The sequence below is a fragment of the Dama dama genome, chromosome 13, assembly GCF_033118175.1.
Source record: "Dama dama isolate Ldn47 chromosome 13, ASM3311817v1, whole genome shotgun sequence".
Lineage (NCBI taxonomy): Eukaryota > Metazoa > Chordata > Mammalia > Artiodactyla > Cervidae > Dama > Dama dama.
Genome location: NC_083693.1, coordinates 42,724,232 through 42,749,286, shown reverse-complemented (window position 1 = coordinate 42,749,286; position 25,055 = coordinate 42,724,232). Strand labels below are relative to the sequence as shown.

The 25,055-nt window shown below is 57.6% G+C and overlaps 1 protein-coding gene across 1 annotated transcript; it reads left to right on the top strand.

The window, feature by feature from the left end:
• The first annotated feature begins 223 nt into the window (after nucleotides 1-223).
• Nucleotides 224-24,803, top strand: LOXL1 (lysyl oxidase like 1). The gene is made up of 7 exons (XM_061159030.1): nucleotides 224-1,712; nucleotides 15,837-15,945; nucleotides 19,024-19,161; nucleotides 19,587-19,743; nucleotides 20,349-20,444; nucleotides 22,263-22,378; nucleotides 24,464-24,803. The coding sequence occupies exons 1-7, from the start codon at nucleotides 563-565 to the stop codon at nucleotides 24,468-24,470; spliced, it is 1,773 nt and encodes a 590-aa protein (XP_061015013.1). The 5' UTR covers nucleotides 224-562; the 3' UTR covers nucleotides 24,471-24,803.
• Nucleotides 24,804-25,055: the final 252 nt, after the last annotated feature.

The following is a 25,055-nucleotide window of genomic DNA, read 5'->3' as shown; positions in this document are numbered from 1 at the left end:
ACTCACCAGGCCTGAGTCCCCAGAGGCCTCCTTCCTACTCCCTATTTCACTCCCGTGCTCAGAGGCAGGTCTGCGGCTTGGCTGGGAGCTCCAGGGGCTGAGGGAACGGGCGCAGCAGCTGTGGGACAGACCACATAGCTAAAACCCGGCGGGCCATAGGGCCCCGCGGAGGAGGCCCCAGCAGGCGGACCAGGCTGCCCGAAAAACCTCCCGAAGCTCCCAGCCTGTTGCTTATTCATTCAGAGTGGGAAAACGCCAGCCCAGCGCGGCCAGCCACAGCCGGGCTGGCCATGTAAGGCCCCCAGGCGGCCCTGCCTGCCCGGTGCCCTGCAGAGAGCCTCGTGCAGCCCTGGGCACCGCCCCTGCCCTGCCCTGACCCCCTTGGCCTCGAAATGCTGTCATCGGAGGAGCCGTCCCGCTCGGGACAAGGCCAGGATGGACAAAGCTAGAGCTGGGGCGGGCAAGGAGCCGTCCTGTCCTCGAGGCCGTGGGAAGAGAAGCACGCACGGGGGGCCACTCCTGAGAGCCTCTCGGTCCACCGGGCCTCCGCAGAGGGGCCACCATGGCTCTGGCCCTAACCGGCTGGCAGCTGGTGTGGGGCGCCTGCGTCTGCGTCCTGGTGCACGGGCAGCAGGCGCCGCCAGGGCAGGGCTCGGACCCGGGACGCTGGCGGCAGCTGATCCAGTGGGAGAACAACGGGCAGGTGTACAGCCTGCTCAACTCGGGCGCGGAGTACGTGCCGCCCGGGCCTCAGGGCTCCGAGGCTAATTCCCGGGTGCTGCTGGCGGGCGCGCCCCAGGCCCCTCCGCGGCGCAGCCAGGGGGGCCTCCGGCGTCGGCAGGCCCCGTCCCTGCCCCTGCCCGGGCGCGTCGGCTCGGACACCGTGCGCGGCCAAGCGCGGCACCCCTTCGGCTTCGGCCAGGTGCCCGACAACTGGCGCGAGGTGGCCGTCGGGGACAACACGGGCATGGCCCGCGCCCGCACGTCCGTCTCCCAGCAACGGCACGGGGGCTCCGCCTCCTCGGTCTCGGCCTCGGCCTTCGCCAGCACCTACCGCCAGCCGTCCTCCTTCCCGCAGCAGCAGTTCCCCTACCCGCAGGCGCCCTTCGTCAGCCAGTACGAGACGTACGACCCCGCGACGCGGACCTACGACCAGGGCTACGTGTACTACCGCAGCGCGGGCGGCGGCCTGGGCGCGGCGGCCGTGGCCTCGGCGGGGGTCGTCTACCCCTTCCAGCCGCGGGCGCGCTACGAGGAGTACGGAGGTGGCGGCGGCGAGGAGCAGCCCGAGTACCCGCCGCAGGGCTTCTATCCGGCCGCCCCGGAGAGGCCGTACGCGCCGCAGCCCGCCGACGGCCTGGACCGGCGCTACTCTCACAGTCTGTACCACGAGGGCACCGCGGGCCTCGAGCCGGCCTACCCCGACCCGGGCCCCGACGCTGCGCAGCCCAACGGGGGCGGCGGGGGCGGCACGTACGGCGGCGGCGGCGGCGACCCCCGCCTCGGCTGGTACCCACCCTACGGCAACATGCCGCCCGAGGCCTACAGCCCGCCGCGGGCCGTGGAGCCGCAGCCCCCCTTCCGCGTGCTGGAGCCTCCCTACCTGCCGGTGCGCAGCTCCGACGCGCCCCCGCCGGGCTCCGAGCGCAACGGCGCGCAGCAGGGCCGCCTGAGCGTGGGCAGCGTGTACCGGCCCAACCAGAACGGTCGAGGTGAGTCCGTCCCGGCGCCCGGGGCCTCGTCCATCCTTTACAGAAGGCCTCCCCCGCCTGCTAAGTCAGGACCCCCACCCTGGCGCCCATCGGCAGCCCCAGTGCTTCCCAGGCCTTCGCCGCCATCCATACATCCCCATCGGCGCCAGGACTTGGCCAGGCAGGCCAAGGCTCTGACTTGGGGGGATAGGGGGTGGAGGGGGTGGAGGAGGTGGACAGGCTTTGCAAAGAGACGCTTAGGTCATCTGAGGACACATAAAGGAGCCCCTCTCCCCACCTCTCCCTCGTTCCCACTGGGGCACTTCCTCCCCTCTTAGAGGTGCCCCTCTGCCAGCCTCACAGGATGAAACATGGAGCATCCGGGTCAGAAAGGCCTCGGGGACATCTCCGGAGGTGTGACAAGTTCCCAGTCACTGGGCATAGGTGGGCTTGGCGTGAATGAACAGGAGGTTAGAAGAGAGGGTCTGGCCTGACAGGAGAGCAGATTGGACCACCCGGGGTTCCTTCTTGGGACTGCCAGGCCCGGACTAGAGAGGCAAGTGAGGCACTGGCCTGGGCTCCAAAAAGTAATCGACTTAAGAATATTTCAGTGCATTTTTAGATCAAAAATCATGCCAAAAATAGATGAACAAAATATCAAAATTTGAAATAGAATCAGTGATGGTGCCGTGCCAAACTGTATTCAAGCCAGTGAAAAACTGAAAATTAGCAGTAGCGATCTGTCTTTATTTGAAATTTTGATATTTTCTTCATCAGATTTCTTTTTTTGCAGTACTGCTGAATTTTAAAAACACTGCTTCAAATATTACTTCCCTTAGTTACTGAGTTTTTAGGTGCCCTCTTAAGTTTTGCACCCCAGGCTGGGAAGAGTCCCTGGAGGCAGTTGTGGACAAGGATAGTGGGGGGGAGGTTGAAGATACGACCTAGTCTTGGGAAAGCTATCTGCACAGTGGAAGGGGTGGCCTTCCTTCTTCAGATGAGCAGCTCCACACACGCTGTTGGAAGGCAGGCTATCTTGGCGAGGGCCCAAAAGTGGTCTGGCCAGGGCTGAACGGCCATTGACCTAACCTCTGCCGTCCAAGAGTTCCCTTTCCTGCTTCTGTCTCTGCAAGTCCACAGTCAGCTTTGGTCAAGGTTTTCCATTCAGACCCCAACGTGTATGCATTCCACGTCAGCCTTGCCTCTTTCAGGTTGCAATTACTATTCCTGATTCTTTATTCCTGCTTCTCTGCTCCACACCAGGGGGCTGCGCCAGGCCCACCAGGTGAGGGCTAAGCACTGAGGGGCCCAGGGGCACAGATGCTGCACCGCCAGCCTTCGTTCCTCTGCCTCTGTCCACACGGGGATGCATCCTTGTCTCCAGCCATACTGACCTTGGGTGAGAGGCTGCTGCTGGGTTGCAAGGGTGGGGACTCTTGTCTCTCTATGGGCTGCTGGAGCCCAAGGCTAGGGCAGGGAAGTGTCCCCAATGGTAGTACTCACTCCCTCACATTCAGGGGCTTCCCAGGTGGTGCTAGTGGTAAAGAACCTGCCTGCCAATGCAGTAGACGTAAGAGATGCGGGTTCAATCCTTGGGTCGGGAAGGTCCCCTGGAGGAGGGCGTGGCAACCCACTCCAGTATTCTTGCCTGGAGAATCCCATGGACACAGAGCCTGGTGGGCTACAGTCCATAGCGTAGCAGAGAGTCAGACACGACTAAAGCAACTTAGCTCCAGCTCTCCCTCACATTCAAGGCATAGCCTTCAACGTGGGATGCTGAATCCCACTTTGAGAACCTGCAGGTGCTCAAGACAGGAGCTAGAGGGAGGGCCCGTCTATGCTGTGATGAAGGATTTCGCGGCCTACCTGCATATGATCCTCAGCAGGACTCGCAGCAGCCCTGCAGTGGTGTGTGATACCACTCTGCATCAGCCCTTGCTAGAGCTCTGTGGAGGAAAGCACGTTTTACCTATAGGCTAAACTGTTGTGATGGATTTTCTTAGAATGCAAGACCGCGATGTGGGGCTTAGCCAGAAGTGCTCCACCTCTGGGCGGAGGAGAAAACCCAGGCCTCAAACAGCAGTACTGGCAGAGCCAGGCCTTGGACTTGATGTCTGTGCCCCGAGCCAGTGGGTTTTTCTAAGGCCCTTCTGTGGCCCATCAGGTGGAGACTGACCAGGGCAAGGCCGTGTCTGGAGTGGGGCTGCTTGGTCCTCAGAAGGGCCTCTGGCCATTGCCCCTGAGCCCCAGTGTTCATTTGGGATTAAAGACATTTCTTTCCTGAAGGAGATGCCAAGCTGAATCCAGGCCCTGCCCTGAGGGAGGCATAGAGGAGGGGGCATCTCAGTGCTGTGATCAGGCAGGCACTGGGCTGGTGGGGAGAGGATGGTGGTTTAGGGGAGCCAGAGGAGGGGCCTCCCCAGTTAGGGGCTAGGAACCAGGGAGGACTTCTAGGAGGAGTAGGTGCCCAAGTATTGCTGCAAGCTGTCAGCACCCTCCAGGTGCCCCTTCCCTAGTCCTGAGGGGGGAGGATGGTGTGTGAGTGGGGGCTGCAGGCTAAATCAGGGCTCACAGAGAGGCCAGAGAGGGAGCAGTACCTTCTCCCCCATCATTTGTTCCCCTTCCCACCCTGCTAGGCTGGGACCGTGGAAAATCCAGGCTCAGGGAAGGCCAAGCTTTGTGCTTGAGATCAGACCCCCAGGCCTGGTGTGGGAGTCCAGGGCGGATTCTCCGAGGCTGACCTCATTCCTCCTGGCCGCACACCCAGGGGTCTGAGGCCGGGCGCTGGCAGCCCGTGCGTGTACGGGCGTGGACATGTCCTCACAATACCAAACACATGTGCGCACCGCCCACGGCCTCCATGTTTGGGCGGTTTCCAAGCGCCTGTCCGGAGTCTGGTTTCTTCCCTGGGCGCCTGTACCCCCTTCCCTCCCACCCTGGAGAGGGGGACCCAAGGGTTCCTGCAATACCATTGTCTCTGAAACGTGTAACTGGACAGAAGGCAAGGAAACAGAGGCCCAGGTCACATACCTGGCCTGACTGTCCCAGCAAATCCAGGCAGAGGCCTGGGGGTGGGGGTGCCTGCTTCCCAGGCCCTGCTGAGACCCCAGAGCTGTGCCCATCCCTCTCCTATGGCCAGGCCCTCTCCTCCTGGCCTCCTTGTCCCTGTTCCCGCCTCCCCACAGCCTCAGCTCCTCTGATCTGGTGATATTTGTGCGGACTAAGATGACTCCAGGCCCTGGAAAACCATGCCTCTTCTCCCAGGGCTCCCCCTTACACCCCTGACCTGTTTCACTGGTTCTGGCCACCCTGTGAAAATAAGGTGGAGCAGCCGCCCTGGGAGGACGGCCAGTTGGAGGGCATCCTCCCGGGGCACCTCTGATGGCTGTGCCAGCCGTGCCTGGCACGGTTCCTCCAGCCTGTCCTCACACAGCCAGTTGGAGCTGGGACTGCCCCCTCCCTGGTTTCTTCCAGTCTGTCCTACGTGTGAGGCAGTTACACCCTTGCCTTGTTGACCACATTACTCTCCTGCTCAATGAGGTTCTGGGGCTCCCAAGGCCTTCAGGACAAAATCGCAAATGCCTTAGCCTATTGCTCCAGAACCTGAGGCACCTCCTCCCGTCCCCTCCTCCTCCTCTCAGGCCTCCGCAGCCCCCAGGGATGGTGCAGACCTAGGTGTTTCTAGGGTCCGCTTCTCTCCATCCAGCCTCCTGCACCCAAGAGTCCAGACAGGATCCCTTAGTCCCTGAGAGTGGCCTGTCTCCCTGCTGCATCCCCTGCTGCCTGCCCCTCTCCCCACCAGAACCTGCCTTCCTGACTCAGGTCACCCACCCACCTCCACAAGGCCAGAAGGAGATGTAGGGGCAGACAGAGCGGGCCTCCACCCAGCAAGCCTCCAGAGTCAGAGCGCCCAGGCAGGAATGATGCTCACAGCCATTTGCAGAGGAGCACCTGCTGAGCTTCGAGGCCTCAATGTGCAATTTCATTCACCCCACAAGCCTCCTAGAGAGGTGTGGATTACAGGCCAGTGGTACAGATGAGAAAACTGAGACCCAGGGAGGTCTCACAGCTGGATGCAGCGGAGCCAAGACTTCGCACTGAGCCTGTCATGTCTTCATGGCATTGAGGGGACCCCACCCTCAAGCCACCTGCGAGCCAGGCCTCAGTTCCGCCAGCCACCTCCAGGGGGAATAATTCTGCTAGCGTATGTTGGACACTTTATATTTATACATCATCTCTCTTTATTCCCATAGCAACCCCACCAGCCAGATGCTGATAATCCACCCCAGTTCATAGATAAGGTGGCGGGTTCACTTGCTGATTGTCACGTGACCTGTTAGTAGTGAAACCAAAATTTGGGTCTGCACGACTCCCCATCCTGGGTCCTTAACCGCCATGCATTATTTTTTCCTAAATTTTCATGTATTAAGGCTTACCTCTCACATCCATTTGGTCATTTAGCAGATGCTTGACTCCTACTGTGTTCTGGGCAGTGAGCACTGGTTGTGAGATGAAACAGAGTGTGCACAGATTTAGAAGCAAAGAACACCTTCCCAGTGCGTTGTTAACACGAAGCCCTATCATTTCCACTCCAGACTCCAGAATATTTAACAGGCACATGGACAGCACCTGACACAGTTCTTGGAAATTTACAGTTAGAGTCGTTTAGTCCTCATAACGGGCTTCCCAGGTGGCTTAGTAGTAAAGAACCCACCTGCCAGTGCAGGAGACGTAAGAGACGTGGGTTCGATCCCTGGGTCAGGAAGATCCCCTGGCATAGGAGATGGCAACTCACTCCAGTATTCTTGCCTGGAGGATTCCATGGACAGAGGAGGCTGGCGGGCTACAGTCCACGGGGTTGCAAAGAGTAGGACACGACTAAGCACACATACAACCCTTGTTGTTACTATTACTCCCATTTTGCAGATGAGGAAACGGAAGCCCTCCGAGGTTAAGCACCTTTCCCACGATTGCTTTAACTGGTGACTGGTGGAGGCAGAATCACAGCTCATCACTCCTTCTTCCTTCCCTGAAGTTGTCCCAAGTTGCTCCTTCAGAAAGAAATGGAGTCTCAGGCCGAGGAAGTTGGGGTAAAGCGTCAGACAGTTATGGAGACAGAGGGGCCTGGGTCCTCTTGCTGCTCCCCTGTTTGGCAATCGGAGGTCACTGGTGTTGGAACAAACAAGTTGTGTCACGGACAGCCTCCTTGCAGGCAGACTTCCTGTCTCCTCTCATATCTGCCAGTTGAGGGCCACATCCTCTCCCCCTGCTCTCAAACTGGACTATCCCTGCAGGAAGAGACAGCTCCCGTTTTAAATAATTATAATTGCAACTGATACTATTGAACGCTTAATGTGTATCAAGGGCTTCCCTGGTGGCTAGGACGATAAAGAATCCTCTTGCAATACAGGAGACCCAGGTTCAATCCCTGGGTCGGGAAGATCCCCTGAAGGAGGGCATGGCAACCCACTCCGGTATTCTTGCCTGGAGAATCCCATGCACAGAGGAGCCTGGCGGGCTACAGTCCATGGGGTCACAGAAGAGTCAGACATGAATGACGCGACTGAGCACGCACAGTATGCCCCAGACACCATGCCAAGCATTTTATTTTTGTTTCCTCCTTTAGTCCTCCCGGCAAGCTTGTGAGGTATTATCACCCCCATTTTACAGAGGAGGCAGCTGAGGCTAGAGAAGTTCGGTAACTCATCCAGGGTCCCAGAATTCATCAGCAGCCAAGCTCAGATCCAGGCTGACTCCCCTCACCAAACCGCTCCAACCTCCCCATCTGCTCCTGCCCCTCAAGGAAGGGTATGTCTCCACCTCATTGTTTCTCTCAGACCTAAACCGTCTAAGACTCAAAAAGTTGGACTTTTTGCCTTGAGTTCGCAGGCCCCACAGAGCTTGTTGGGGTGGTGGCCCAGCAAGGCGCTTCAGGCCTTATAGGCACCAGTCTACTGGCACACTTGGCCGGCGGGGGCGGTTCTGGTCTTTTGCCCCCTTCCTCCGCCTCTCTCCCACCCTAGGTGCCCCCATCTCAATGCCCTCTCACCTCCGAAGGGGCACTTCACCTCCAAAGGTTCACTTCTCCCAAGTAGTCCCAGCCCAAGTCCACGCGACTCCTGTCCAAGCCAAGAACACATGGAAAACTCCCCAGGGCAGTGGCTGGAAAGGCAGAAAGGAAGGGCGGGGGAGGAGCCGGTGGTCGGTGGCCCCAGCAGCCCACACCTGCTTCCAATTCTGTGCCCGGCATTCCTGCGGAGCAGCAGCCGGCAGGGAGGGAGGCCGGAAGGAGAGGCTGGTCCCGTCCCTCCCCTGCCCTGACCTAACAGCCTCCTCCCCACGGGCGGCTGGAGCCAGAGGGCCTTGCTGTCTGGATTCAGGATTACAGGGCCAGGCTGCACCTGGGTCCCTCTCCCCGTTACTGACGGGCGCCCAGAAACCAGGCATCTCGGCATCACCTGAAAACGGGGAGAGGGCATCAGGACACCAGAGCAGGAGGGTGCTCAGAGGGGGAGGTCGAGGCCAGAGGAGCGTCAGCCACCCGAGTCTCAGGAGAGAAGCCGCCCTTCCTCCCTGCTGTGGGCCAAGGGAACCATGATTTTCCAGCCCCAAAGCTAATCCTTCCTGAAAAGAAAGGGCTTTTGGAGTCAGCCCCAGCCTCTACGTGGTAATGAAGGCTGTGCTCCCATAGAGTGCCAGCAGGCCCTTTGTGGGGTGCCGGCAGTTGTCCTCAGGCTCGCTGAGGGCATGGAGGTGCCAGGCCCCGAGCTGGGGTCCAGGGAATTCAGGGGCACCCTGAACCCATCCCTGTTCTCGCCGGGGCCTCAGCCCAGGCAGGCAGGATGCCATGGTCCAGGTCCACTTCCTTCTCTCGCCAACTCGCCAGCTCTCAGAGACCTGGGCCACAGCGGGGTGGCGGCAGACAGGTGGTGGGAGGGGGAAGAGGGAGGGGCACCGGGCGGTGGCAGAGGAGGGCTAGCGAGATAGGCCTTGGGACCCCAAGACTACCCCGATGAAGCGTGTGTGTGTGTGTGCGCGCCTGCATAGCAGGGAATTCAGGACAAGGGCAGTATGGGGTCAGAGGTCAGTGGCAGAAGAAAAGGTCAGTTGTGCTAGTAGCTGCCTCCTGCTCCTTAGGGTTAAGAAATCTGGAAGGCCAGGTTAAGGCCAGACTGCGGAAGGCTGGCTGTGGAGAGCAGACACCATCTCATGAGGAAATGCAGCCATTCAACAAATATTCATGGAGTGCCTTACACTGTGCTGGTCTAGAGCTGGGCATTCATGAGGTTAAGAAAAGAGACAAAGTCCCTGTCCTTGTAGATCTTGCATCTTCATGGGTGAACATAATAAGTAAATAATAGAAGGTGGTAAGTGCTGCAGAGAAAGCAGAGAGAAATCAAGGAGTTCTGGAGCATTGGGAGAGCTTGCAGAGGTGTCAGGGTGGGCGTCATGAAGGTGACGTTTGAGCAAAAACTTAAAGGAGTCAAGTGAGTGAGCCATGCAGCTATCTGCCGGTAGAGCATTCCAGACAGAAGAACCAGCCAGTGCAAAGGCCCTGAGGTAGGAACTCCCTGAGCTTTCAGGTGTGTTCCAGTGTGGTTGGAGCAGCACGGCATGGGTATGGGGGCCTTATAGGAGACAGGCCAGAGAGGTAACGGGGTCCAGACCATGGACGTCCTGTAGGCTACTGTGAGGACTCTGACTCTCCATTCATGGGGGAGCCACAACAGTGACATTTAAGCAGGGTCTCTCTCTGCTATGCTGGGAATGGACTGTGTGGAGGCAGACAGGGGGAGTCTGAGAGGAGGCTGGTACAGAGATCGAGGCTGAGATATCAGCGGCTGGGCCAGGGAATAACAACGAGGTGGGGGGGCAGTCAGTTTCAGGATATATTTTGGAGATAGAGCTGACGAGCTTTTCCTGATGAATTGGATGTGGGGTGTAAGAGAAAGAGAGGGGTCAGGCATGACGGGAAAGGGTCCTGTGCAGCTGAATGGGTGAAGTCACCATAAGCTGAGATAGACAGTCCATGGGTTTTGTAAGAAAGATAAAAAGTTCAGGTCACTGAGAAGGGTCCGAGGGGCAGCAAGGGAACCCAGGAGACCATGGAATCTTCAGAGCCTTCTAGAGGTGGGGGCAGGGCACTAGGCAGGGCCTGCAAGAGGGGGCCTGTGGGTGGGGTGGGCGGGCGTGTTCACACTGGGAAGACTGTGAGTGATGGAGAGGTGTGAGGAGGCGGCAGGAGGCAGAAGGTAGCTCACCTCCCCTGGCGGCCTCCTCCAGCTCTGCCCGGCTACTTCTGGGTAGTTTGCGCAGTTGAACAAATACCCTTGCCCTCCTCTGAGTCTGGAACTGTCACTCAGAGCATCGAGGCCATCACTGCCCTTGGACTGCCTCTCCCAGTCTGGTGGGGGCAGCAGATGGGTGCTGGAAGAAGGAGGAAGGAGGGGAACCGGGTGGTGGCAGAGGAGGGTTAGTGAGGTAGACCTTGGGGCCTCAAGACTGTACCCTGTATAAGGGTGTGTGTGTGTGTGTGTCTGTGTAGCGAGAAGTCCAGGGCAAGGGCGCTATGGGGTCAGAGGTCAGGGGCAGAACAGGTCAGTTGTGCTAGGAGATGCCTCCTGATCCTTAGGGTTGAGAGCCCTGGAAGGCCAGGTTAAGGTCAGACCGCAGAAGGCCTTGGCCGCCACCCTGAGAAATCTGAGCTTGATTCTGTAGGTGATGGGGAGCCACGGAAGGTTCTTGGCTAGGCTCAGTGACCATCCTAGCTCCTTTGCCTGGACTGTATTGCCCTTCACGGTGAGCCACAGTGGATCCTGCAGAACCTTGCCTGCCTACTAATCGCCCAGGTGTGGCGCCGACAGTTTAACATCCTGATTATTAGACCATCATTGCCTAGGACCTATAGCTGCCAGCTCCTGCCCCGGAGGCCCTCCTGGCCCATCCTTATTCCAGGCCATGCTCTCTGAGCTTCCTGCTCTCCCCACCGAGGGGCTGCTCTGGAGTCGGGCCGCTCGGGCCAAAACATCCCTCTCTGTACATATTTCACAACCCACTGACCGGTTCCTGCTGGACATTGTTTATCCTGCAGCCCCAGGCTCGAGAGATTAGGGCTCTTTGGCATTCCATTTGCCTTCAGCTGCTTCATGTGAGCAGGAGGCTGGGGAGAAGGATTTCAAAGGAGACGAGGTTTATGAAACTCACAGGAAAGAGGAAGCCAAGAGGAAAACAGGTGAGGTGTAGGCACGCGGAGGGAATGTAACCTCAGACCCTCTGCTCTGGGCGGCCGCCAGGAACCGCTGAGCAGGAGGGAACAGATTCCTCCTAAAGCAGGAAGGATTTAGGTCAGACGGTGGGAGAATTTCCTGGCAGCTAGAGTATCGTCTGCAGAGGTTGTGAGAGGTCCTGGGCTCTTGCCCAAAGCTGGGGAATGGCCTGAATAGCTCCTGAAAAATATTTTAATCTCCAAGTGTTTATGGAGCCATCAAACCTGCTCTCAAGGGACGGTTACTCTAATCTCCCTGTCATCCACGTGGGGAAAGTGAGCCTAAAGAAGGGCCGGGACCTGGAACATGAGGCGCGGGGCGAGATGGCAGATATCGCCTGCTGGACTCTCTCCCACCAGAAGGCCCCAGCTGCGTCCTGCCAGGGAGCGGGAAGACAGTGCTCAGCCTTCCACGGGCTGGCGTGGGGGCCAGCCGGCAGCTGCAGGCCCAGCCCAGGGGAGGCAGGAGGACATCAGACCCCCAAGAGGCAGTGGAAGGGGCCCTGGGTCCCACAGAGGGGAGAGCAGGAATGCCGAGTGCTGGCCCTTGTCCCACCATTCTGTGTCCTCCCAGGCCTGGAGGGTCCAACGGAGCCCCCACAGCCAAGGGACTGCCTCTAGACCAGAGGCTGCCTGCAGATGGCCTTGGGACCTGGATCACTCACACCTAGCGCCCCCCAGCTGAGCAGCCTAGCTTTGGTCATCCCAGGGGCCTTGGCCCTCTGACTCAGTCCTCCCAATCCTTGTCCAGACTGTGCCGCCTGAACCCCCGTGGCCAGCACACTGTTCCTGGGGAAGAGTGTTCACAGGGGGTCAGCCCCAGGCTCCTGGCCCTGAGTGAGGTGGAGAACAGTCAGTCTGTGTTAATGGAAGCAGTGAGGCCTAGACTGGGGCCAGGCCGGCCCAGGGCCTTGCAGAAGGCTTGTGACAGTAGAGTAAAAAGTCAGGCTCCTGCCTGCCTCCTGGGCAAGGAAGGCAGGGCACTGAAGGTGACCAGGCCTCCCTGGGTAACCTGAGCAAGCCCATCGCCCAGCCTTTGAGGGGTCAACCCCATCCCCAGGAGACTGGCTAGATCAGTCATGGAGGGTATAAACTGTGGAATCGTACTCATAATGACAAGCAATGAACTTGACATATCTTAAAAGTTAACATTGACTGGAAGTCAAGAAACAGAATGAGACCCACAAGATAATATCATTTATATACCTCACGGATAAATACCCATGTCCAATTTTATACAGAGACACAGATGTTCAAAGACATGTCTAAGGGTCAGGGTAAGGATGAAGGTTAAAAAAACTTAATTATGAGAATGGCCTGGCACAAACCAGTGATAATGGTTGCTCTGAAATGAGAATTCAGTTCTCTGCATTTATAAAAACAAGTGTCTCCAGAAAAACTTCCCACTACACTATTTTATAATGTCTCCAGTGACAGGTCCACAGGCTGGTTGACTCCATACATTCTGCATAAGAGGTCCCAGCCCTACTCCCCACCCCCCACCCCCTCCCACAAAATTACATCCCATGACTGATGGTTCTCCCTGCCTTCTGATGACCCGATGACCAGGATCTTCCTTTTAAAATGCACATTTCTTGGGATGGTGGGGAAGAGAGGTGAGCACAGGTCTTGTTGGAACTGAACTTTAACCAACACTGGCCGCTCTGTCTGGAGGGCCTGGATGTACCCCACAAGCCAGAGGGAACAAACCAGTACCCCTACCCCTACATCCACAAGCGCACACTCAAGCCTTCCCTCAGCCCCCTTCCAGCATCACACAGCCCACCCACATACCCAAGCCCCTATGGAGAGGCTGAGAGCCCAAGCCTGCAGGCCTGGCTGCTGATGGAATGCCTCCTGGGAGAGCAGCAGAGAAGGAGGCATTGTTCCTTCCTGGGAAAACATACCAGCTAAGGGAGGGGGCCTGCTGTTCCCAGAGACCTCAGTGGGGGATTTTAAGGGGGGTTGGGGGGACCCAGCCTAGACTCTGCCTTTTCCAGTAGCTTCCCCCACGGCAGTGAAGGTGTGACAGAGGAGGGCGGACAAGGGGAAGCCAGTTAGGGGAGTCACAGGACCCCCGTGATGGTCAGAGATACAGAACAAAGAACACAAAATAATGATCAAGGGGATTCCATTTAAGTTCTAGAAAAGGCATAACTGATCTAAAGTGATTAAAAAGCAGATCAGTGGTTACGTGGGGAGGAGGGAGGGAGGATTTACTGAGAAGGGGCAGAGAGGAACTTTCAGGAATGGTGGAAACAGACCGCAGCATGATTGTGGCAGCTCTAACACCCTGTGTGCATTTGTCACAGCTTATCAAGCTGGATGCCTAAAATCTGTGCATTTGACTCTGTGTAAATTATAACAAAAAAAAAATCATTTTTATAGAAAGAAAAAATAACACGTGAAGTCCTAGAAGGAGAGGTTGGGACCTGGAAGCTCTTCCTGGGGCTTCCTTGACCTGCGGTGTGACTGTGGGCAAATTCATTGCTCTCTCCGAGCCTCCCTTCCCTTCAGCACCACTGTGAGCCGTGATTTCCTGAGGGAGACAGGGTGAGGAGCATGCTGGTGGATGAGTGGAGCAGTAAAGTATGAAGCCACTGATCGTTAAAGAAGCTTGCCTGACAGAGACTGACAGCTTAACAGTCAGCCAGCCCTGAAGCATGCTGAGGGCGTGAGTGGGGCCTGAGCCCTGCCCTCGGGGAGTACAGACTGCAGGGGAGCAGACACAGGTAGATATGACGAAATCTAGTAGTGAGGCAGAAGTGTGAGCAGCTTGGAATGTCACTGCCAATCAGAGAAGCCTTCCTGGAGCAGGAGGCACCTGCCTGAACCTGAGGTTCCTCAACAGAAGGAGGAAAATGGTCATCTTTGGCTCAGCCTAGGACCAGGACCAAGGTTCAGTGTGTGGCCAGGATCAGAATCCAGTATGTGGTCAGACTCAAGGCACAGTCAGAGGCCAGGAGTGGCACCAGCCCTGAGTATCCCTAGCCTCTTAGCTGGCTCTTCCAGCTTCCCTGGACGAGGAAGGGTCGGGCCAGAAAGCGCTGTACAGTCATCTGTGCAGTGTTTATTGAAACCCGGCCTGGGGTGGGGGTGGCAGGCTGCCTGGTGCCAAATGTGGGTCTCATGCAGCTTCAGGCCCAGCTGACCCACCACTACATGTTGCTGAGGGAAAGGCTCTTTGATAATGGGAAGGGGGCCATTCCTGGCCATTCACCCCGCTCTCCCCACCACACAAGCGTCTATGGACGAGAAAGTGAGAAACAGCTTGATACGGAGGTGGCCCTTGCTTTCAGGGCCTGACGCTCCCTGGGGAAATGACTGCAAGCATTCCTAGGGGCTTGAGTAACGGGGCCGAGGCTGGCCAAGACAGCCCCCATCAGCCAGGAGCCACCTCATCCTCACCCACCCTTGTGCTCCTTGCTTCCTCTTCATTCCAAGCAGGTGAGATCACACTGGCTGCTCCTGCCTGAGGCTTGAGCCGTAGGCAGGCAGGGGTAAGGTCTGGGAGCCCCAGAGATGTATTTGAGAGGGGTGACAGGCAGGCAGAAACCTCTGGGAAAGGGTCAGAAGCCAGCGTCCCCCTCTTCTGTCTCGTCTTCTGGACCTGCAAGCTGACAAGAGGGTTTTGGCAGCAAGAAGAAGGGGCTAGAAGCCTGTCCATGTGACTCAAGCCCCTTCACTGTGCCTGCCCCCAAAAAACCAGAGGGCTTGAAAGAAGCTAAGAAGAGCTTACAGCTTCATTTTATCATTTATCTGCCAGAAGCCCTGCAGCATGAGAGGGGAGGGGACATGGAGGCCCAGGCCCGTTCCCCTTTACGCTGGTGGCTGAGCTGGGATGGAGCCCAGGGCTCTGGAGTCCCCCTGCCCACCTCCCACCCCACCCCTTCCACACACCCAACATCAAGATCTTTCCGTCTTTATTCTGTGTGGCTAGGGTCTGGACACCTGAGTTCAGCTTCTGCTTAGTCCTAATAACTCACTGGGATGAAGTTATGTACAGGGGTGGGGGTGGGGAGCAGAATGGACAGACCCTTGGCTGCAGCCTGACCGGAGGAACAAGTGATCCGGGGACTGGACCAGACTCCAGACTTCCCCTGGGCACTGGGCCCCAGGCCCTCCTCAGACGGGAGGCCAGAGGCTGCAGACGGGAAGGTGTGGTCCGCTCTGGGGGCCAATGACAGGATGAAAGGAATCCTGAGCAAGGCGGGCTGGGCGCCCAAGCCAAGAATCCTGCCCTGTCAGCAGCCTGCTCCAGGGACGTGTTTTCCTGTGAGCCCTTCCCTTCCTGGCCACCCTCACTTCTGCCAACCGCCATTCACCTGGCTCTGCCCAGCAGCCTTCTGGTACCCGCTGAGGGCTGGAAGCCCAGGGCTCGCTCTCGGCGGTTCATGAAGAATGCCAGCTGCAGGGGAGAGGGGAGCAGAGAGTGTCTGGGGGCTGGTGCCCTGGGAAATAAGGACACCAAGGGGAGTGTCTGCGTCAGGAAACTGCTTGGTTCACTCGGTCCTGCCCCCAGGCCCTTGTTCATGCTACGCCCCCTGCCAAGAGCACTCTTTTGTCTTCTAAGGTTCTCCAAATCCCGCCCCCCAGTCTCCCGGGAGGGAGACTCAGTGGTCCCCACAGCATGGGGTTCCAGAGGTGAGCCCCTGCTCCCTGACCTCCCTGACCCCACACCTGAGCCTAGAGAGAATGGTTCATGTCACACACCTCGCTCACACACACATTGGGAGGCTTCCAGGAGGAGGTGACAGCCAGTGCAGAGAACTGAGAACGACCAAGGACATTTGGGGTTGGGGAGGTCTCTGGGCTTTAACCCCGACCCTCCTCAATGCCAAGCTATCACTCCCTCCTCTCTCTCCCACTCCTGACTCCAGGCCTCCCTGACTTGGTCCCAGACCCCAACTACGTGCAAGCGTCCACTTACGTCCAGAGAGCCCACCTATACTCCCTGCGCTGTGCTGCGGAGGAGAAGTGCCTGGCCAGGTAAGGAGGTGAAGTGCGGACAGTCACCCAGAACCTGCCTGCAGGCCGCACCACCCTGGCCTTCTCATTGGTGGGCCTGGTCTTCCCCCAGGGTATCAGGTGGGGAAGGGAGTGGGGAGATCCAGCTTTTATGTACACATCACCCTGCAGGGAACTTAATGACATTTCACCTTCACACCCACTAGTGATAAAGAACCTGCCTGCCAATGCAGGAGACTATAAGAGATACGGGTTCTATCCCTGGGTTGGGAAGATCCCCTGGAGAAGAAAATGGCAACTCACTCCTGTATTCTTGCCTGGAGAATCCCATGGACAGAGGAGCCTGGTGGGCTACAGTCCTTGGGGTTGCAGAGTCAGACATGACTGAGCAACTTAGCATGCAACTTCACACCAACCCCAAAGGGTCTCTGTTGCCCCATCAGTAACTGAGGAGCAGTGAGAAGAACTGCATCGTGAGAAGGTCCCAGGCAAGTTTAGCTGCTATCAGGACAGAGGGCAGGATTATGGAGCCATCTCTACAGAGGACGAGGGAGGCTGATGGAAGGGGCCAAGGGCACCGGTGACAGTGAGGCCTCCATTGTGTGTTGCACTAGAGAGAGGGGAAGGTGATCAGTTTACTTGAACCCAGGAGGTGAGCACAGCCGACTCTCCATTATACCTGATTAATTCTGCCTCTTGCAGAGCTTGCTTCTCAGTTTGACGGCGAATGTTCTGGTCAAAAATGTATGCGTTGAGGACATCTCCCCATGCTAAAACAACTAGTTAAAGGTTACGTTGACTTACTTCTTTTGTTTACATCCCTCTGTGTTGAAAGCACCTATTCTTCTTAATTATTTGCTTTTTTAAAGCAGTTGAACTCTCCTTTCACTTCTGCATATCTGGGAAGCCCTTGGGGATTCTCAGCATTTTTTCATTGAGGGAACCTCTCATTCACTGCCACTCAAGAGTAGCTGACCACAGACTGTTATCTATCTGTAACGAAATGAGGGGCTTGCACTGGAATGTCACTCAATTCACCACTTCCTTCATCGAGAAAGTCTTGCTTCAAAAAAAGAAGTATCAGCTGAACTAGACCGTGTGATCAGTGATGTAGCTGATTTACATGTTGGTGGAAGTTCCTTATCTCCTTACAGACTGGCCACAGACAGTGTGACAGCTGGCAGAGGTCCAGGGACCACACGTGAGTCCCCTTAGCTGGCCTGCCCACTCAGGTCTCGTGCCTGGGAACAGAGCATCATAGTACTGCTCTTACTACAAGCGCCTTCAGAGACCAGGAGCGCGGTCTCCATGGCTGTCAGCTGAGGCTGAGTTTTGAGGAGTCTGAGTCAAAACCAAGCTGTTCCTCCATCTTCATGGAACATCCTGTGTGCCCACACCTGGGCCCCCAGGTGGACTGGGGAGGAGGCAGCCGGGGCTCCGTCCGAGGGCTCTTTTGATCTAGCTGGAGAAGGTAGCCGCTCACCCAGACCCAAGCGACGGGGAGTGGAGGAGAGCTAGAAGGGGTGGTTGGCAGGCTGGAGCTGCGCGAGGCCAGAGGAGGGGGAGGTTGGCAGGGGCTGAGGCATCCGCGGAGGCTAGGCGTGGGATACAGACCTAGAAAATGCGGCAGGACCGACGCCCTGGAGCGGCAGGGCCCTCGGAGATGGCCAAAAGCATGGGCCACAGACCGGTGCCAGTTCACAGACAGTAGGCGGGGCTCAGACGAGGGAAGGGACTTGCTCCAAGTCTCACCGCGGCTTTGTGGCCAAGCTGGGCCTAGAACCCAGACCCTAATGGGTTCCCACGGTGTGCCGAGCCCAACAGAAGGGCAGGATTTAGCTGAACAGAGGGAAGGAGGATGTTCTGTTCCAGCGCAGACAGAGACAAATTCCAAGCCTCCCTCAGACAAGGCCAAGGGACTTACGTCCTGGCAGACAGAAGCCTGCAGCGCCTGGTGTCCAGACATCTTCTCACAGAGAGCTAATCCCCATGACTGGCCACCTCCTGCCTCTGGCCTCAGGGCCCAGCCCTTAATGATTGCTAGGGAAGTGCCCCTGAGGCTGGCCAAGACAGCTGTCCGCAGTCAGCTGAAGAGGGGGAAGCCTGCAGTCAGCCCTTTCTCCCACCTACAGGGTGTGTGGACATGTGTCCCTTCACTGCTGCCCCCGAGTTTTCTCTCTTTTCCCTTCCCTCCTCACATGGCCCATCTCAGTTGGCAGCTGGGGGACAGCAAGTGAATTGTGAGCAGGCAGTCTGCAACCAGTGTTCCCCCAACAAAACAGGTCAGGTAGCTGGCCCTGAAGCCACACAATCAGGGAGAGCACTCACACAGGCCGGGCTCAGGCTGTGTGTGGTATCAGGGCATGCTGGAGGCAGTGCTGTTAGATCTCCCAGGCAGTCAAGATCCCTCTAAGTGGGGCAATCTCAGCAGACTTCCTGGAGGAGGGGACCTGAGTCGGGGCTAAGAGGCTGGTTGGGTTCTGGGTCAAGTGAACAGAACAGACAAAAGTAGAGATCAGTGAAAGAGTTAAGTCTGTTTGGGAAACAGTATTTGAAGCTAGAACCCAGGGTGTAGGGGGAAGTCAGAATCTCTTGGACAAAGCTATTTTTTAAAAAGCCCTCCGAAGATTTTGATATGCCCCAATGCTCCGTTGTGTCTTACTCTTTGCGACCCCATAGACTGTAACCCACCAGGCTTCTCTGTCCATGGGATTCTCCAGGCAAGAAGACTGGAGTGGGTATCCATTCCCTTCTCCAGGGCATCTCCCCAACCCAGGGATCAAACCCGGATCTCTGGCATTACAAGCAGATTCTTAACCATCTGAGTCACCACACGTAGAGACTGTCCCCAACTGAGAATCATAAGCAGGCATCAGGGACCCTCAGAGCGTCATTATCAGGCCCTGTTTTAGAGCGTCCCCACCGGCAGCCTCCAGCCACACGGCAGAGGGGAGGGGGCGGCCCGCAGAGAGGAGGAGGCCTGAGCCTTGGCTGCAACACAGGGATCAGCTGTGAGAACCTTCAGGGACAAGACGGCCCCCGCGGGGTGTCTCTGGCTGGTGCCTGAGCGCCCTCCGCTCTCCCCACCTGTCCCCACAGCACGGCCTACGGCCCGGAGGCCACCGACTACGATGTGCGCGTGCTGCTGCGATTCCCCCAGCGCGTGAAGAACCAGGGCACAGCGGACTTCCTCCCGAACCGGCCGCGGCATACCTGGGAGTGGCATAGCTGCCACCAGTGAGCTGCCGCCCCGCTTCTGGGCCCGGACCCGCGCCCCCGCAAGCGCTCGGGAGGGGCAGGGCTGGGGAGAGGGCCCCGAGGGGGGTTTTCTTCCGAGAATCCATCACTGGGGCAAGGACTTTTAAGCAGAGCCTCAGCAACTGGGCTGGAAGATGGGACATAGAAGGATCGGTCTGCATAGGAGATGAAAGTGTCTAGAATGCAGGGCATCGCCCAAGGGAGGCCAGGATAGGGAGGAGTGAGGGGTCCTGCGGAGGTGCCCTCCTAGGGTGCCTGGCTCGGTGGGGACACCAGAGATGCTGCCTGTGGGACCCAGGAGCCCAGGCTGGTCAGGAGGCAGGGTCACCTGGGCCACCTCGGGAGGGGAGTGGGCTGGGCAGGGCCGCCTAGGCCCTCTTCTCCTGCTTCCTCTCCCACCCCAGGCACTACCACAGCATGGACGAGTTCAGCCACTACGACCTGCTGGACGCAGCCACAGGCAAGAAGGTGGCCGAGGGCCACAAGGCCAGCTTCTGCCTGGAGGACAGCACCTGTGACTTCGGCAACCTCAAGCGCTATGCCTGCACCTCTCACACACAGGTCAGGTCAGGTCAGGCTGGAGAGGCGGGGCCGGGCTCCGGACGACAGGGCAGAGCTGCCTGGGGATGGGAGGCTGGGCCACCCTGAAGACAGGCTATCGCCGAGGCTCCTGGCCACCCTGCTCCTCCAGAGTGCAGGTCTTCTCGCCAGTCCTCAGGCCGCCGCAGGGCTCCTCGAGGCCTACCCTGCACCTCCATTTCCAGGGGTGTCTGCTCATGGAAGGGAAACATTCCAAGGAAGTCTGGATGGCTTAATGTTCTATTTGTCTAGCTGGGCCCCCAAATCCATTTTTCTGTCCAGAGAGTGTCCATCTATCCTGCCTGTCTCTCTCTGTCCATTCATCCATCCATCTCTCCCAGGCATCCCCCCACCTTCATTTCACCCCTCCTTCTGGTTATTACATCTCTCACTGCTCTGGTCCATCTGCCCAGTGGGCCTAGTACAGGGCAGAGCCATGCTGAGCTGCTCCCTGGGGGGGGGGGGGGTGGGCCTGAGGGTCAGGACAAAGCACAGAGCAAGGAGGCCCCAGGCTGCTGAAGTGGGCATGGGGTGGCTCTTTGAGGAGTGCACAGCACCCCAACCTCTGCTCCTGTCCCCTCTCCTAGGGCCTGAGCCCAGGCTGCTACGACACGTACAATGCAGACATCGATTGCCAGTGGATTGACATCACCGATGTACAGCCCGGGAACTACATCCTCAAGGTGGGGCCCCTGGAGGCACTCCTCCAGCCTGATGTCCCCACCCCTGACATAAGCTTCACGTTCTGGGTGTACACCCTCTGGGTGTTAGATCTCACAGGCAGTCAAGAGCACTCTAAATGGGGCAATCACGGTAGACTTCCTGCAGGAGGGGACCTGAATTGGGTCTAGAAGGCTGGGTGGCTTCTGGGTCAAGTGAACAGAAGTGAAAGAGTTAAGTCTGTTTGGGAAGCAGTATTTGAAGCTGGAACGAAGGGTGTAGGGGGAAGGGGAGGCCAGTATCTCCAGGCTAAGGCTCCTCCTTCATACTCCTGTTGCTCTGCAACTAATGATGTCCCCTGAGATCTGCACTTCGCATCTGAAGGTCTTAGTCTCAGGCAGACACAGCCTTTTCCCATAAAAACTCCAAGGACACTGCAGCCCAGGTGTGGTAATGCTGGAGGAGGGGGTGACTCTCTTCCCTAAGTGACAGAGGACTTGGAGAGCCATGTAGTCCATCCCCCTGTATGTGGGCAGGGCTGGCTCTGTGCCATCTGGGAGAGGACACTGCCCTTCCCTGAGACACAGCTCCTCACAGGACCCGCTGCAAAGCCAAGGGCTTTATCCCCTCTGGCCTGAACCCCTCCTCCACGTCCGATCATTCCAATGCCCCTTGGTTGGGGGCACAAGCAGAAAAGTGCGTCAGGGGCACAGAACCCAGCATGGTGCCTCCATGCAGGCTGGGCAGGGGCCAGGTTATCACAGCCTCACCTGGGGAAGCCAAATCTTAGCCTCTTCCTTGCAGGTGCAAAGCCAGAGTGGGACTCACTCTGTGAGCTATCTCTCACAAGGAGAAGAGCTCCTTGGGCTCTTCTCTACTCTGGAGTAAAAGAAGAGCAGAGAAGGTGGGCCTGGAAAGCAGCTTTAACCTGCACAAAGATGGGCTGCTAGGCGGCTGCATTCAGAACCCAGCAACCCAGAAGCTGTTGGTTGCAGCCCTGAATGAGCACCTCTCACTGGGCTTGGTGAGGCCTCTGCTCAGCCTCACCCAGGGGCCAGCATTGTTCAGGGTATCTTTTTTCTTCCCTCATTCATCCACTCAACAAACTCACACAAAAGCCCTTCTGAGTTCTAGGTTCCAAGGATTCAAGACATGTAATGCCCAGTTCCTGCCTCTAATAAATGTAACTTAAAGACAATATCACTGCATCTCTTCTTAAATGTTCTGCAGATAAGGCTGGGTGTGGCCTAACCCAGTGAAGCCCTCTCCTGTCAGTCCAACATTTTAAAGACTTCCTTGTGTCCCAACAACTCCTCTTCAGCCAGGTTACGCTAGGGTCATCATCTCAGTTGAGTGTCAGGTGCCTTGGGCTCCAGGCCAGGAGATGCCTCCTGGCATCAGACAGGCCATCAGTGGGTCATCTAGATGAGCACACATAGTGAAAGGGTATGGGCTTCATAGTCAGGGAGACTAGGCATGGGATCCCTGCCCAGCCCCTCACTCACTGCTGGGTTCCCTGGGGCAGTGGCTCTGAATGCCCTGTGCCAGGCCCCCTGTCCTGCCCTCTGACTGAGGAAGCCGCCTGTCTTCCAAGAAGGGTGATCTGATGATGCTTTCTTTGACTATGAGCTGTCTCTTCCTTCCTCTCTCTGTGTCTCTGCGTCTTCTCCTGTCTCTGCATCAGTGCGTCTCTTGGTTTGGTGTGGTCTTTCTCCATCTCCGTGTCTCTCTCCCTTTGTCTCCTCTGTGTCTGCCCGTCTGCCCCTCCACCTTCCTTGGCGACCAAGTGAAGCACAGCTCCCTGATCAGATCCCTTTCCATCTGTTCTCTTCCTTCTTCAGGTGCATGTGAACCCAAAGTACATCGTTTTGGAGTCTGACTTCACCAACAATGTAGTGAGATGCAACATCCATTATACAGGTCGCTACGTTTCTACAACAAACTGCAAAATCGTCCAGTAAGTGTTGGCCCACCCCGCTCCCTGCCCCAGCCCCTCTCCTCCTTGAGGAGCAGGCAGGGCCACCCGAAACATGGAGGATGCCTGCCCTCTGGGTCACCTTGGTAGCCATGCACGGCTGCAGCTGGACCAGCCCCCAGGCTGCGCAGGAGGAGGCTCGTCTGTGCCCACCCCGAGCCCAGTGCTCAGGATGGGGGTGGCGCCCAGGCTGCGGGCACTGATCTGGGGCGTGGCCCCCCCATCTCTCAACCGGAGACTGGCAGGAGGCAGCGAGGAGGTGCAGGGCCCTGCAGGCCTCATTCTGTGACTCCCTCGCTCTGTGACCTCAGGCAGCTCATCACACCTCTCTGATCTTTCCTCTTCGACGCTTCCCAGGCAGGCTTGTGAGGTGGATTGAAAGGCCTGACAGCTGTCTCTGCATGTTCCAGAACCCTTACACTGGTGCTCAGTGACGGGCAGCTGTGTGGGCCTTAGCGTCCCTGTAAGGTGGACTGAATGCAGCAGTCCCAGATTAGAAGGGATTCTGGCTGGAGTCACTTCTAGTCGGTCATCAGCCCCTGGGCCCCATTGTGGAGGGAGCTGATAAACTCTCTGCCCAGGCCTTTGGCACATGGCTCCTCAGCTGCCCAAGCTGGCTGTCCTCATCCTCTCTCCTGATTCCTCATGTGAAGCACTTTGCAGAGGGACTGCCTGCTTACAAACTCATTAAGAAAATGCAGTCGCACTCTGTGTGAATTTTAAATGCTTGATCGGGTCAAAGCAACTCTCTTCCATTTAAAAAATAAAGAAAAACAGAATAGTCTTCTAGAACTGTAGTCCGTCAGCTAGGGGACAAGTGGCAGGGATTGCAAGGCCCAGAGAAGCATTTTTCCCCAAACACGCCTGCTTCTTAATGGTTCGCAGATATGAGAGGCGTAGCCTATCTCCAGGGTCAGGGCTCAGAGTGTGACCGGGATTAGGGCTCAGTGTGTGACCAGGATTAAGGCTCAGCATGTGACCAGGGTCAGGGCTTGGTATGTGAGGGCTCCGTGTGTGTTTACAGATAGCCCCTTCATCCTTGGCTGCTACCACTAAGCTAACTGTTCACAGCCCCCACCGCACTGCGAGAACAGTAGCCTCTGGTTCAGTTCAGAGATTCTGTTCCTCATTAGTGGGATTAGATCAGAATTATCCAGGTCACGGAGTGACCTGGGAACAACCGACTCCTGCCCCATCCCTGGCAACCTAGCCCTTTGGCAGGCCTGGGTTTCCAGCACCTTCTTGCTCCTCAGGGCTTGTCTCTTTCAGCCATTAAAAGTCCAGGGGTCACCTAAACAGTAGAGGTTTTCTGGGAAGCAGTTAAAGGAAGGAGTGGGACGGGCGGGACGGAGGCAGGAGCAGAGGGGGGAGCGAGGGAGGCAGGGAGCCCACACGCCCTCTTGTTGCTCCTGCTGCTGGTGGGGGGAGCATCCAAACAGCCCCCTGTTTTCCGGTGAGCTGGGCCCCTCAGCGGGGGGGACAGAGCAGCTGCCCCACACCCTCTCCAGCTCCCCCGGGGCCTGCGGGCACCAGGAATGCCGAGGCCCTTCCTTCCGAGCCCTTTACATAAGTGCTTGGAGAGGCTCAGGTCTCATTAGCGCGTCTCCGCGACCCTGACCACAGGCAGGCGGCTGGGCCAGCACACAGGAAGCTGGAAGGAGCGTTCCCAGAAAGGCCACGGGACTGACGCCTGTGGGTTTCAATCATGTTTCTGAAGAGAAAAAGGAGGCCATTTTTTTTTTCCCCAAAAGTACTGAGTTAGAAGAAATAAGAAAGTATTTTCAGACAGTAGCAGCTCTGCTAATGACCCAGAAAAGAGTCTGGAGCTCAGGGCAAGGGGCAGTGTGCTGCCCAGACCACACCCTGGATGGGAGCCCATGAAACCCCTCTTCTTAGAGCTGGGGGTGCAAGGCCGCTTCCCCTGAGCCCCAGTGACTGAGGGGAGTAGAGGAGAACCGCTGAGCTGGGGAGGTGGTGGTCGGTGGTTGGGGGGGGGCCTGGCTGACAGTTCAGTGAGGTCTCCCTGCCCCTCAGCCTGCCGCTGACCTGCTCTCTTTCTTTCCTTAGATCCTGATCCAGGGGAGGTGTATACAGCCGGCCCACCTCCTCACCTCCCAAGGCAGGCCCTGCTCCCCAGGCAGCCTCCCGCCAGGACGAGCCCAGCCGAGGGGCCCAGCCCCCACTCACAGGCAGGGGCAGCTGGACCGCGGGAGCATCCTTCCCTGCCCGCCTCAGGGAGCGAACGGGGACCGAAACCACAGGGACTCCGGATGCCAGGCCCCACTGTGTACTTAACTCTCCCCCACCACGTTATTTTGTTGGTTGTTGGTTTTTATTTTTTATATTTTGGCCATACCACAGAGTAAGATTGCCCAGGCCTGGGCTGAATAAAACAAGGTTTTTCTACTCTGTGGTTTTCTGCATGTGGCCTGCCAGCCGGGATGACCAGAACTAGGCTGGGCTCAGGGGACACGCTCGGGCTCCATCCTTCGCAGCAGAATGTGGAAAGGGCAGCCACCACCCACCAGGACCACAGCTTGACCGAGGGGGCCTCGAGCCCCCGCTGGAAGCCCCACAGGGCCTCTCTCGGCACCAAGCCCGCTGCGTGGGGAGAGGCCCCCGGCATCTCATGCTCCACCACCCCCCACCCCCCTCGCTC